Here is a 14,016-nt window from a genome sequence, read left to right as displayed (position 1 = left end):
ACTTTTTATGGTAAAAAAAAACTTCTTTGCAAAAAAATGATACTCTCAGAAAAATGTTTTTTACACTATCTGTTTTAGTGATATAAACGATGGTATATATTAAAACAATAAAAAGCATAGAAATTATGATAATGCTATAGGAAAAATGACACATGAGTATCAAAAAAAGTATATTTTAATTATAATTAAAAATTATTATATTACTTAAAAAACTGGTTGTTATTTAAAAACAGTTTAGTATAAATTCTTATCCCATGTTGAGTTAATAAATAAGGTTTTTATGCACATTAATAAAACTTATATTAAATTAACTCTTTCAACCAAACTTAAAAAACTCTGTAACTGTCTGTACTAAAAATAAATACAGTCTTTATTAAAATATTAAAAAAGTAAATCTTTATTTGAAAAAAAAATCGAAAAAGTAACTAAATTTACGTTGATTTCATTAATTTATTTTTGCTACATTAAAAAACAATTTGAAAGTATTAAAAAAAATATAATAGAGTTATACTCACGTAATGATTAAAGCTTAAAATAATATTAGAAAAGAAATGTGTATCAGATAAACTTTATATATTTCTCACGAGCCCTAAGTCATATAATAACAAGTATGTACAACAAAAAATTAAGACACAGAAATATTAAATAAAAAATTGAAAACATCTTAAAAAGTATTTTAATACTATACTTTTTCGTTGTGTTACTAAATGATAAAATGGTTATAAAATTTTAAGGTGGATGTTACGATCAATAACAGGTAGTATATCACAATCTTGAAACTAATTTTGAATGATTTTAGTGAAATACAGATTTTTACAGAAAAGCATGATTTTTATTAATAAGGTTAGTCAACATTTTATTTGTTTGAAACTTCATCACTTATTAAATAAATAAGTTTCAAAACATTAAAAATAATTTCTAAATTTATCTTAAAATAACAAGGTTTTAACAAATCAAAATGATAAGAAAACTTTCAAACATAAACTTGCATACAAAATAGATAACTTTGAAATTGAAAAATATAAAAGAACGGCTAGTGATATAATTTCAATAGTTTAAGCTTTTCTAAGTTATTTATAAGAGGAATGGTTTCATCTAATCCAATTCACATTCAAAACTTTTGCTAATTCCTAAAAAGTATTAACATTATGTTAAGTTATTAGTACTATAAAGTTAATAAAGTCACATTTAAATTGAAACAAACATAAGTTTAAAGATCATCAAACAATAGCATATAATAATTTTATTAATTTTTTATAATGTAAAATTGAGAAACTTATTAGAAAACTATAACTTTGTTTGTATTTAGTACCTATAAACCTACAAAAAACATTAAATATTTTACTTATAATTAAAACATAAAATACTACTTTGAAAAAATTTATACAATGATGTAAACTAAAAGTTTTTAATGATATTATATGTTTTGGTTTTAACTTTAAGAAAACAAATAGAGATCTCAACTACTGGAGGAGAAACAATGAAATTATTCTTTCAAAAACTTATTTTACAAACTAAGTTTCGGTCAAAGACCTCGTCAGTATTTAAATTTTTTAATCAGTTTTTAGTGATAATAAAAGTTTTTTAGATAAATCAAAGTCCAGCTTTGGGATAACTTAATTCTGTAAGCATGAAAACAACTATCGCTTAACAACAAAATTAAGATTTATATAGTAAATAATAACTCTTTTATTTTGACAGTGAATAAACAATAGTAATTATTTTATTAAAATTTTGCTTAGAGATTTGTTTTGTTTCTCAAGCTTTGTTTTACGATCAAAGAAAACATCGGCAAAAGATTAAAAAAGTCAAAGCCTGGATTTACATGTTCCGTAAAACATCTTCAAGTTAAAACGAATTATTGATTATACTTCTTCGTTTATCAGTCCACAAGCTTTCAGTAGACTGAGACCCGAGTTTCAATAAGACGAAACCTCAGTCTTAAAATGAGAAAGGTCTCAGTCTTCAACAAGCTTGTGGTCTGATGATCCAAGTGGTATGATCAAACTTTTATGCTAAGATTTAAACTATAATTAAAAAAAAATTAATGAGTATAAAAATTTACAAATTAGTCAGCCAACTTAACAATAACTGACATATAGCAACAAATTGTGTTTTGAATATTTAAATTCGATAAAAAGTACAATACTTTTTATATTTGAAAATGAAGAGGCTACACACCATCTTTTACTAGCTTTTTTTATCAATGTAAACTGAGCAAAGTTTAAATACAGTAAAAGAAAGATAAAATAATAAACCAAAAATTTTACAATCAAAAACTTACACGTTATAGTATTTTTGGAAGCATTATTTTTGTTATAATTGCCTTTTTTTATGCTGTTTTTGTTATTATCACCGCTGCTATAATTTTTCTGTAAAAATTGTTTAAAAAAACTGTTGTAAATAAAAACTAAATACTCAAAAACACCTTGAAAACTAGTATTATTCAAAAACATATATTTTTTTATAAACATAATAAACAATTTTTTAATTAAACTTCCAAAGTTATAAACTTATTCGAAAAACACAAATAACTCATACTTCAAAACTTAAATAAACCTAATTTTTAAAACAATCAAAACTTAAATATACACTTGATAAGTATTTTTGAATAAGTTTTAAGTTCAAAATAATACTATTCTAAATATTATGATTTTATAGTAAAAGTGTTATAAATATAATTCAAAAAAATAATAACAACTGCTTGCACGGTACTTTTCTTTATTTAACTGACATATGTTTCCTGTGTTTAAGACTTAACACGGTTCCATGGAGTTTTGTAAAAAATAAGTACTTGCAAAAAAGAATAATAGAAGATAAAGAATATGAAAATGTTTATTTAGTAAAATATAAGCCATAATTATTATCGTTTAATAACTAAAATAGTATATACAACATATGTTAATCATTGTGTTGTAAAATGGAGCAAATAAATAAGCATTAATTATTAAATTCTAACTATAGTACTTATAAAAGTTATATGTTGATTTTTTAGAAATACATTAAAGTTTTACAATTAATTTCATTGTAAAGTAACGAGAAAACTAAGTTTTTTTACAAGCCTGCTTAAAAAACTTGTTGCTGATCTTTTAAGCGTAGGAGGTAAAAAAAAGCATCTCAAGCTTAAGTTAATATATAACATTATATATATTTTATATATGTTATGCTTTACTCTCTAATCTGTTTTCTGCCTCTTATTTCATTACATTATGTTTTAACTTTCAACTATAACTAAAAATCTGTATTCTAAATCACAGATAAGTCGTGCTTTTTTTACCTTCTACGCATAAAAGATCAGCAAAACGTTTTTTACACCAGGTTTGTATTTAATACATAGTTGCCTCAAATCAAATCAATTGTAAAACTTTAATACAAACCGGATTAATTGTCAAACCTTTATTTAATTATAACTTTTTAGCTTGGTTTTAAACACAAATAGTATATAACGATATGCGTCTGTTTATAATTGTAAGTAAATTATGAGCACAATATTTTGACATATTTGTTGTTTTAAATTCTATAACTTAACGACTACTTTACTTTGTGATTTAGTCACTTTCGAAACTTTATCGTAAGTGTAGTAGTTTATTTTTATTTTATTGTAACTTAACTTTAATCCTTGTTAGTATCATAACTGTTTTATATTACTCCTAACTTATATAGCTTTAGATACAATAAGTAATTATTATACGTTGCATCAATTAATATTTAATACACACATAGTTTTTAGAATCACTACAGATTTAATTTATTAAGTTGCAGTGAATAATCAGCATATAACTTTTCAAAGTACAATAGTTTAAATTTATTAACTACTGCATACTGACTAACTCCATTTTACAATGTGAGTGATTAACATATATTGTATCTACTATTAGTTATTAATCTATAATAATTATGGTTTATATTTTAGTATAACACATATCTATGTTCTTTATATTCCATTCTTACTTGCAGTACTTATTGTTTACAGAACTCTGTGAAACTGTGTTAATTGTTAAACATAGATAAACATATGTCATTTAAATAAAGAAAAATCAAAATTGTTGATATCATTGTACATTTCAACTAACTTGTTTCGTTAGGAAATATATAACAAACTGTTAGCTAGTAATTTTTTAATATTTATAATTCAAAAAAACATTTTTTTCTAACTAGAGACTTTATAAAGTAATAGCTTATAACTTAAAAAAGTTTTGCACAGTAAAAGTAGATTTTTATAAGTAATAATATAATTTCTTTGTTAAATACAAGCCCTTATTATTTAAATTTTGTTTAAAATAGTAGTCAAAAGTGTAAAAAATTATCCAAGGTAAGTACTAGTATTAAGTGTAAATAAAAAAATTTAAGAGTAAAATTTATTTTTGATAAGACTTAAGTAATTTTAAAAAACTTTTAAATTTTATCAAATATCACAGTATATTCACATAAATAATAAATGTATGTCATTAGTTGTGACTAAGCTATTGATATTTAAATATGTTAAGAAAAACAAATACAATTTTTAATGGAACTTTTTAAACAATATTTGGAAAAAATAAAATCCAAAAACATAACAAGAGAGTACTTTTTAATTTTTTAGACGGTTTTTGAGATGCAAATTAGAAAGGAAAAGCTATAACAGTTATTAAATTTTTGTTAACATAATTACTTCTGATATTAGATTTTATAAACCTACAAACCAGTGTTTACCCTCTGTGTACAATAAGTTTTGGGAAACACTGATATACTCAATAAACACAACTCACTTTTGGTGCAAATTTAATGCCAGTAATATTTTTATCTTTTTCTTTCAGATTAACTTGGCTGATGTCAACACTTTGGTGGTTTTTCCGTAAAATTGGAGGTACAAAAGCACTTTTTTTGACTACTTTTGAAGAACTACTGGACTGATTTTGATTAAAACTTGCAACACTTGCGGCATCATCGTCAATATACTTGATAGTGTTTGCGACTAAGTTTACATCTTTCAAAATGCTGTCAAATTCACTGTTTATAGCTTCAATTGAATACTTTTTGTTTCTACCAACTAAATCAGAATCGTTGCTTTTTGATATGTTCGAAATATTTTTAAAGCCTGTTAGTTTGCTAGGGCTCTGTTGTAATTCTTGAGCGGAATTTATGCTTTGTGGGCAATTATTAGAGGAATCTGGTAAATGAACGGTAGATATTGTCGGTGTTTGCAAGTTTCGTTTACCCGTAAACGGATCAACAAAATCTTTTGAGGTGTAAATGAAAGAGATCAGCACCACCCAATGATATAACTGTAATTTAAGAACGTTAAACAAAATTAAAGAACCTTAAATTTGCAGTTTAAACAATTTGAAAGCATTTATAATTATTCTACAAGTTTAAAAGATAAATTAAATCTTTAAATTGATAATAAATATTCAAAAAGTTTTTTATGCAACAATGTCTTAACCTTGCGGTGTTATCAAGCATTGAAACTCTGTAACATGAATATTAAGGTCAATAGACAAGTATGACGGTAGAAATGACTATAAATAATAAAAATCAACCCAATACTAATAACTAAATCTAAATATAAGATATTTCATACAGACTATAACAAATATAATTTATTTATATTTATAGTAAAACTTTAATACATGTTAATTAAAAATTTTAAACAAAATTAAGTTTAACTTAAAACACATAGAATTAAAGTTTGTTGATTAAAATAGTGCCAAAAAAATTTGTTTTAAAGGTACAGTTTAGTTAAATATACTATGAAAGTTTAGTCTCATAAAGTTTCAGAAAAGCTTTAATATAATTTCTTCATAGTCTTCGCATAGCTAAAATAATATGTTCTTAAAACTTTAAATTGTAATTATCAAAATGGTTTATACAAATTCATTCGACTTATTGTTTATTTTAAATACTAATAAAATATAAAACTGAATAAAAAAAACTATTTTAAATTTTCAAAATAGTACTTTGTTAATTCATTAAGAAAACAAATGATTTGTTTATTTAGGCACTTTCTTCTAGCTGAAGTTAATGACATGCTAGTAACGAAAACATTACATAAAGGCATATATAAACATAACGTATCTTAAAAAAATGATTAAACGTATCAATTGTTTACTTTTGGACAACATTTTTAGTCGTAATTAACATTGCTAAAAATCTTCAAACTACAATAACAAATTTAATAAAAAATTAAGATTATTAAAAATAATTTAGTGAGTCAAAAATTAATTTAGTAGACTGCAAAAAATTGTTAAATTTTTAGACTGAAAGAAAGTTAAACGGTTATATTTTTAATCAACTTTAGTATAGATTTTTATATAGATTTCATACTCATTTGATCTAAGAAAATACTAATAGTTTCTAATAGAATAGTCTTTCAGTAGTTTAACATTTGTCGGTATATATTGATGATAATAAAAAAAGTTATGTTTTTAATAGGTTTGTCAAAAAAGTTAGTTATTTTACAACCAGTAAATTTCAATAACTATAAACTAAGCAAACTAAAACTATTGTAATATTTCAATAAAAACAGATACTAACATGGTCATTGTAATTTCTTTAAAAATAAATACTGTGATAGAATTAAAAGAAGTGAACTTAAATTTTACAAACTAATCACGTTATATGTTATTTTATAAGTTCAGAGTGAGCTAACTTTGTTAAAAAGGTACTTTAAGTATATTTTTTGGCAGTAGGCTAAATTTATATACAAAAAAGTTTACAATTTAACTTTAATTATTATTCGTATATTATGATTTTATACGATATAAAATAGTATTGATAGAGTTTGTAAATTTAAGTATATTTAATTAAAACTTATTTTAAATTACATCGCTATAAGCACAAAACCTATATACTAAAAATAAATATACAAAAAAAAATGCGCTGCAAATTTTACACTTATCTATAAAAAATTGTTTTTACAAAATTTAGTTTTTTTTACAACAAACAACTAATCAGTATACCAAACTTTAATTGTTAAGAAACGCGTCAATATATAATAAATTTACATACATAAATAGTTTTTTAAGTTTTCTGACGAATATGCTCATCTGTATCTGAGTAAACCAATATACTATCACATTATTTATGAATTTTTAAATGTACAAACAATTTTCATTAATTATTTAACCGAACAAAAATTCATATAATTTATTTTAGATTGACAGCCTTTAAATGCAAAGGTTACCATTTAAATTTGATAAAGAAACTTACTAATGTTATATGCCTCCACCAAAGTTCAATAAGTGAAAATATTCCAAAAAGAGTTATCTAAAAAAGAATTTTTTAATGAATAAAATCACTTCAATCAACGAAAAAAAAAACATTACATAATAATTTAAAATAAAGTTATTTATATTGTTTTTAATTTTGATAGTCAAATATGTACTTTTTTAGATACAATCTATTAATACTGCCTTGATAAAGTTAATATTAAGGAAAAGTAGTTTAAAACAAAGTATGTTAATTTTTTTTTGATGTACTTTTATTTATTGTTTTTAAATTGTAGTTTTGCTTTTAAACAAAAAAATATATTAAATTCAAGCATAATATACAACATTAAAAGTTTAGAAAAGTAGGTATTATTACGTTAATGAAAAAAAAAAAAAAGAAAATAATTGTTTGCCTTTTTTATAGCTGAGATTGGACAGTTTTAAAAATTGTAATTTACAGGTAATGAAACTGGTTTAAAAAACCATATGAAAAAACTGTCTCAATTCTTTTACAAAAACAAAAAACAACAGATACAAAGATGTATTGTTTATCATAGAAACATTTCAATGCTTATTCAAAAAAGAATATTATTACTTAAAATTAATTAATAATAAATGTTATAATTTGTATTAAGTATTTCTATCTTGAATGCTCCATCATTAAATTTTAATATAAAATTCTATTTAATTTGTTTGATAAACTAGTTTATACAGCTTCTAATCATCTAAAGTTCATTAAGATCAAAGGTCATAAAAATAAGCATAAAGTTCTTTTTTAAACATAATAAAAAACATTATAAATGTAAACATGAAAGTTTTATAATTTTAACAAGTATTCATTCTTTAGTTGCTGTAAATGATGAAAGAAACATCTAATTCTATTTTATGAACAAGAAAACTTAGGTTAAAAACTAAAAAACAATTAAAAAATAAACAAGTGGTAAATTTTAAATTTTAAAGTTTTTTATTTATATTTAAATATATTGTTATATTAACTACAAGTGGTGACGCTTTATAGTGTTATAGGGGTGCAGAGAAACATAAGTTAGCAAAATAAAATCATCTCTCATATTTAAGCCCTTTAAAAAAAAATTAAACTTAAACAGTATAAGCATAAAAAACGACAGAACTATTAGTATCTAATGATACTTCACACCCATATAAGAAATCATCAAGCGTTCTCACTGCAAACTTTTAAAATTAAATATTCTATTTAAATTAAGTAGCTTAATAAAAATAGGTAAACCTTACTTATCTAGAAGCATGTTTATAGCTTGAACAAAACTAACATACGGATACAAAAAAAGATAAGCATAGCATGTTGCTTTGAGACCAAAATCTATTAGAAAGCATAGAGGTATAGAAACAAGGGCAGGATAAAGAAGTGGTATTTTTTTCTGCAAACAAAAAAACATTAATTTAATTCACTAACTTAAACTAGTTTTAATGTAAAACATTTTATGTATATGCTTATTTTAAGTTCAAAAAATATTTATAGTAAAACAATTATCTAGTAAGTTTTTTAAATATATTTTTTTAATGTTGCTTTAACACTATTATTAATTTTAATGCTGAATTGAATATCAGTTATTTTAACAAAAACAAATTGATGAAAACTCTAACTGAATAAAATTAAAAGCAGCAGAAAAAAATCTAAAAAATTTAAAAAAAGGTGATTTAATTATAGCTATTGAATAAAGAAAATGCACAAAAAAAGTATAAACTAGTGATCAAACAAATCTGGATTACTTAAACTTTCAAAAACAAATAATGCTGAATTGCAATGTGAAGGTAATCATGTTATATTCTGTTAATATGTTGTAGTAAATAGTAAGATAAATTTCGATAAATAATTTCTGGATTATTGATTATAAACTTAATCAACTTTGTTAAATCAGGTAGTGTTCTACCAGATCCAAACCCTTGATCCTGCTGGATCTGGCCATGGTTTGCCAAGATCTAGATTTAACTCGACTTTAATTTGAAAAATAGATTCAAATTTGGTTCCTGCTAGGTCTGAATTTGAAAAAAAAATCCTATCTGGTTCTAGCTCGATCTCTATCTAGATTAAAGATCTGGATCTAGCCAAGAATTTTAACTGAGTTTTGCCAGATCCCAATCTTTTACCTAAATTCAAATCCAACCAAAACCAGATATAACCATTTTTTAAAATCAAGACCTAGCAGGAACTGAATTCAAATACATTTTTGGAATTAAAATATGGTTATGTCTACATCTTTGCGAACTATAACAAGATCAAGCTTTTGAATCTGGTAGAACACCAGTTTCAGGGAACAACAAACTACGGCCCTCAGGTTAGATTTAGCTTACCTAGCAGAAACATTTTCCCACAAAGTAGTTTTTGGCTTGAAACAAGTTAGGAAAACAATTAAAATTAAGCTTTATAAAAAATATTTACAAATGAGATCTTAATTGATTTTCAGTGAACAATTTTCTTTATATTATAGGTAAATTGCTATTTTTATCTAATACAGTAACCTACAACCTAGATACCGATTTCTTAGGTACACACTATTGGGCTGTGTTAAAAGTGCATAACTAAGCGGCAAGTTACTGTACTGTAAAATTGTCAGTGCTTGATGGTTTATTAGAGTTTATTTTCGCAGGGAATTTTTGTTATAAATTTGGTTTGATCATTTTTTTAATTGCACCTACTTTATATCTACTAAAAACTTTATTTATGCTCTCTATCAAACTAATAGGGTTTTGATCTTTTTTTTGGAATAGAGATCCAGCTGGATTTGTTACATTACTAGTACTAACTTACATAAAAGTATGCCATTAGTGTGATTCCTCCAATAAAAACACCAACACCTAAGGTTGCGATTTCAATATACACTGCAATCATTTTTTGACCTATAAATGTTTAAAAAATATAAATTTGTTTTTTAACCAAAACTAAATAAAGCTAAAACATAAAAACTCTACTATAATTAAGTAGATATTTTTCTTTTGAAGTTAAATAATGTTGCAACATTTTTTGTTAAAAAAAAATAAAGATAAGTTAAAATTTTTAACTTTAGAAGAACTTACTAGATAAAGGATAGTTGTAGTTGATGTTCTGAAACCCCCACACACATAACAAAACTGTTCGAAGTGCATTCTGAAACTATTTTTTAGTTTTATATTAAAAAAAAGTTTTTGCCTTGAGAATTATAAAGTTTCATTAAATAAAAATCAGCTTTTTTAAACTAACATTATGCTGAGTTATTCTTGAAAGTATTAACATTTAAAACTTAACTTTTTTTTATAGTTTACTTAAGAAAACATATTATAACTTGTTTAAAAAATAAATTAGGAGATAGACAAAAACACTAAATTTAAAAAATAATTTTATAACAAAATTAACAGTAAAGTAAAATTTTGAGTTCGGCCCATTGGATGAAGTCTTCCAACCCCTGATATAAAACAATAAAAAAAAAAGTCATGTTTGTATAGTTTTTGTTGTAATAAAATTTACAATTTAAAAGCTTCTTTACGTTTAAACCTAGCATCATTCTGAAATTTAGGTTGAAAGACAATTATATTTGTTTTAGGTATACTTTTATTACTTGAAAGAAAAAATAATCAGTTTTTTACGACTGTAACTAAAATTCTTGCATACTCCAAATCTATTAATGCATAGGAAGTTAATGGATATTAAAAGACTTTTGTTAAAACAGCAATAAAATGCAATAATTGGAATTAGGTATACGTTAAAAAACTGTTTTTGATAGATTAACTTATAAGAAGTCATGAAAAGAGAGAAAACTATATTTCTATTTTAGTTTTTGAAATACAATCAAAAAGCTCACGTAATTTTGCAATTAAATAACTTTTAATTTTTCAAAAAATAAATGCTGAAATAATGTTCAAAAAATTATTTAAAGCTAAATTTTAGCTAAATTCAAATGCATAAATTCATTCAAAACCTTTATATTATTGACCTAGAGTTAAATTTGTAAGTTATTTTAAACAATTAAATTAAAAAACGCTAATTATTATTGCTAATGTAATGAAAATAATATAGAAGTTGTTCAAGAACTTTCATCATTTTAAAGTTATATAAATAGTATGTGAGAAAAGCATATATGAAAGCTGTTACTATAAGTGTGATAACTTTGGCTTTTGTAGAAATTTTTATTTAGTTTTTAACAATAGCAATTTTCTAATTTCATTTATTAAAAGATATTAAAATACTTGTTACATACAAATTTAAAATCTAAAAATTTCTATTTTAAATTTCATTATAGTCCAATGTGAAACTCTCTAATAACTTTTAATATGGTATTAAAAGTATTTCAACAACTTATTAAAACAAAAAAAATGATTAACAAAACTTACAATTAGTTTTACTGCAGTTGCTATAACACATTTAGACAAATCAAATGTTTTCCATATGAAAAGTGAATCTCTATATCTAGTTAGTAAAGGCAGATGTATGCAACCATAGGAAATAGTCCTCATTGTACTCCAACATTTGTTAAAATGATATTATACACATAAGCTAATGATATTAATAAAATATTATTAAAATGATATTATACAGATATAAAATTTTAAGCATTTTAAATCAAACAAAATATTTATTTATATTATTAATTAAAACAGCTATTTCTTTGCTATTCTTTTATTTCTATATAAAACAGATTTTTTTGAAACTTGCAGAGTTTGCAGTTGTGGTGATTTGTTAGTGAAGATGTTTGAAATGTTTCTGAAGTTTAAAAATATGTTTGAATGAGTTTTCATCTTTCTTAGTCCTTAAATGGCTTATCTTTTGCCACATTTTATTACTCGTTTCAAGTTCAAGTATAAAATTGTGTTAAAATTTTCCCTTTGAAAGAAACCAAAAATAAACTCCCCTTAAATTTAGCAGTCGTCATTTGTTAAATAAATTGTTGCGTTTGTATCTTTTTGAACGTTGTTTGAATCAAATAATTGATTGTCATTTAAGCACACCTAACACCTTGCTGCTGCATGAAACTTTAAAAGTTTTTTTGTTTAAAGTACGACAATAGACAAAAGATTGAATGGAGATTTTGTGTTTGTTCTATGACGTCACAATCAAAGTTCCTGCTGTCATTGTTTCCAAAGCCAATCGATGTGGTGTTTTGCTGATTCTACAAACCAGCTAGAAGACAGAAAGTCAAAAAGCTTCCTAGAAGAACAAGACGTTGTCAATGATCCAAAATTGATGTTTCATAAACCTCTATTAACTACCAGAGGACAACAAGCCCGAGGACAACAAGCCCGAGGACTACATGCCTGAGGACAAAAATCCCAAGAGCAAGAAGCCCGAGGACAACAAGCCGGAAGACAACTAAATGATTATCATTGTTACTTACTTTGTCTTTATGTTGTGTTTTATCTAAGTTTTTGTAAATTATGTAATTTTTGAGATAATAAGAAATACAGTATTTTTTTCTTACTTTTTTTTACCCGGACTTTTAATACTGTTAAAAAAGTTTAAAGTAAAGTAGGATTTTAAGGATTTAAATTATTTAAAACCAGGCTTTTAATACTAGTTTAAAAAAAATAAAATAAGTAATGTAATGAAACTAACATTTCATTTTAGTATTTTAAAGCTTGTGAATAAATATGGAATTTTTTGTAACAATAAAAGCTTTTCCAAAACATTTTTCATTATTTTCAAAACAAGCTTTTCCAAAACAATTTTTATAACTCTTAAAACAATTTTCTAAAACAATAAACAATATTGTTTACTTATAGGAGTTACATTTATTTCAGTGCTTATAAAACAGAATTTTACTTGCATTTACTTGCAGTAGCAGTGTTATTTGTGTTTGGTAAAGCTCGAAATGTTGTATTACAAAATGTTTAAGTTTAAGTCTGAATTGCTTTGTTTTCTTTAGTTTAAGATACTTCTTTTTACTTGTGTTCAACTGTTGTTTTGTTAGTGTGTCGTGTGACTATTTTATATTTGTAAATAAACTTTTGTTGACTTTTAAGTATCTTAAATGTATTTATCTTATCTAACCATATATATCCCCATTTAATTACCCCTTATTACATAAATTGGTTACAATAGCCAACACGTCGGCATCTCTTATCGAGACACTAGCCTAAAGTTATTTTTTATAATAATTTCAAAATAAAAACAAACCAAGTTCATAAACAAAATTGATTATATTAAATAATAACATATTGAAACTGCATTAACTAAGTTTTATTCAAGTTTTAAAAATATCTGTCCTGATATTAAAAAAACTTTAAGGTATCGTGAGTTTTTTATAAAAAAAAAACTATCCTGAGTCAGCCTAAGTTAAAAAACATTTATAATATCCTGAGAGTTGATAAAAATTCAAAACATCATGAGCTGTCCCGAGTGTGTGGCAACTTTGATTCAAGTTAAAGTGATAAAATTTAGGTAAATGTTGGCTTTAGTTCTAAGTGCCTGATAGTTTTTAAAAACAATTATGCTTTTAGGTATCTTATTGGCCATCTGTATTTAATTGTGTCATTATAATTTACAGTTTTAGTGTAGTTTTTGTTTGTTTTAGTGTCTTGTTTTCTTTTTCTTGTTTTGTTTAGTGAAAGTAAAATATTACATATAATTCAATTACTATAAGATGATTGCTTTAACTAAGGACTAGTACAGCCAACGCAGATCTATATGCTTCTACTTTAATACATTCCCTAAACACTCTACATACTTTTTAAATGTTGTTGTAACATATACATTCTCCTCTAAAGATTACTATAAGACTATTTAATATTGATGCTTACTTAAGTTACCAACATAGTGACTCTTAACTACAGGGTAGTTTTATTAATAAAAAATTAACTAATTGTGATGAATTGTTGTGTG

At 23.8% G+C, this 14,016-nt stretch overlaps 1 protein-coding gene across 2 annotated transcripts; it reads right to left on the bottom strand.

Moving 5' to 3' along the window:
* Window positions 1–569: 569 nt before the first annotated feature.
* Window positions 570–11,688, bottom strand: LOC145843453 (uncharacterized). 2 transcript variants are annotated; one of them, XM_082950941.1, is made up of 8 exons: window positions 11,532–11,688; window positions 10,242–10,317; window positions 9,976–10,064; window positions 8,477–8,584; window positions 7,189–7,245; window positions 4,749–5,264; window positions 2,285–2,372; window positions 570–1,130 (listed from the first exon to the last, which is right to left on the bottom strand). In XM_082950941.1, coding segments are annotated over exons 1-8 (1,059 nt in total). In that variant the 5' UTR covers window positions 11,655–11,688; the 3' UTR covers window positions 570–1,128. The 2 variants fall into 2 exon arrangements, with proteins under 2 accessions (XP_082807067.1, XP_082807069.1); XM_082950943.1 differs by lacking the exon at window positions 2,285–2,372.
* Window positions 11,689–14,016: the final 2,328 nt, after the last annotated feature.

Source organism: Thalia democratica, chromosome 1 (genome assembly GCF_965202585.1).
Source record: "Thalia democratica chromosome 1, ktThaDemo2.hap1.1, whole genome shotgun sequence".
Taxonomy (NCBI): domain Eukaryota; kingdom Metazoa; phylum Chordata; class Thaliacea; order Salpida; family Salpidae; genus Thalia; species Thalia democratica.
Note: the sequence above shows the minus strand (reverse complement) of the source record. Positions and strands in the feature narration are given on the sequence as shown.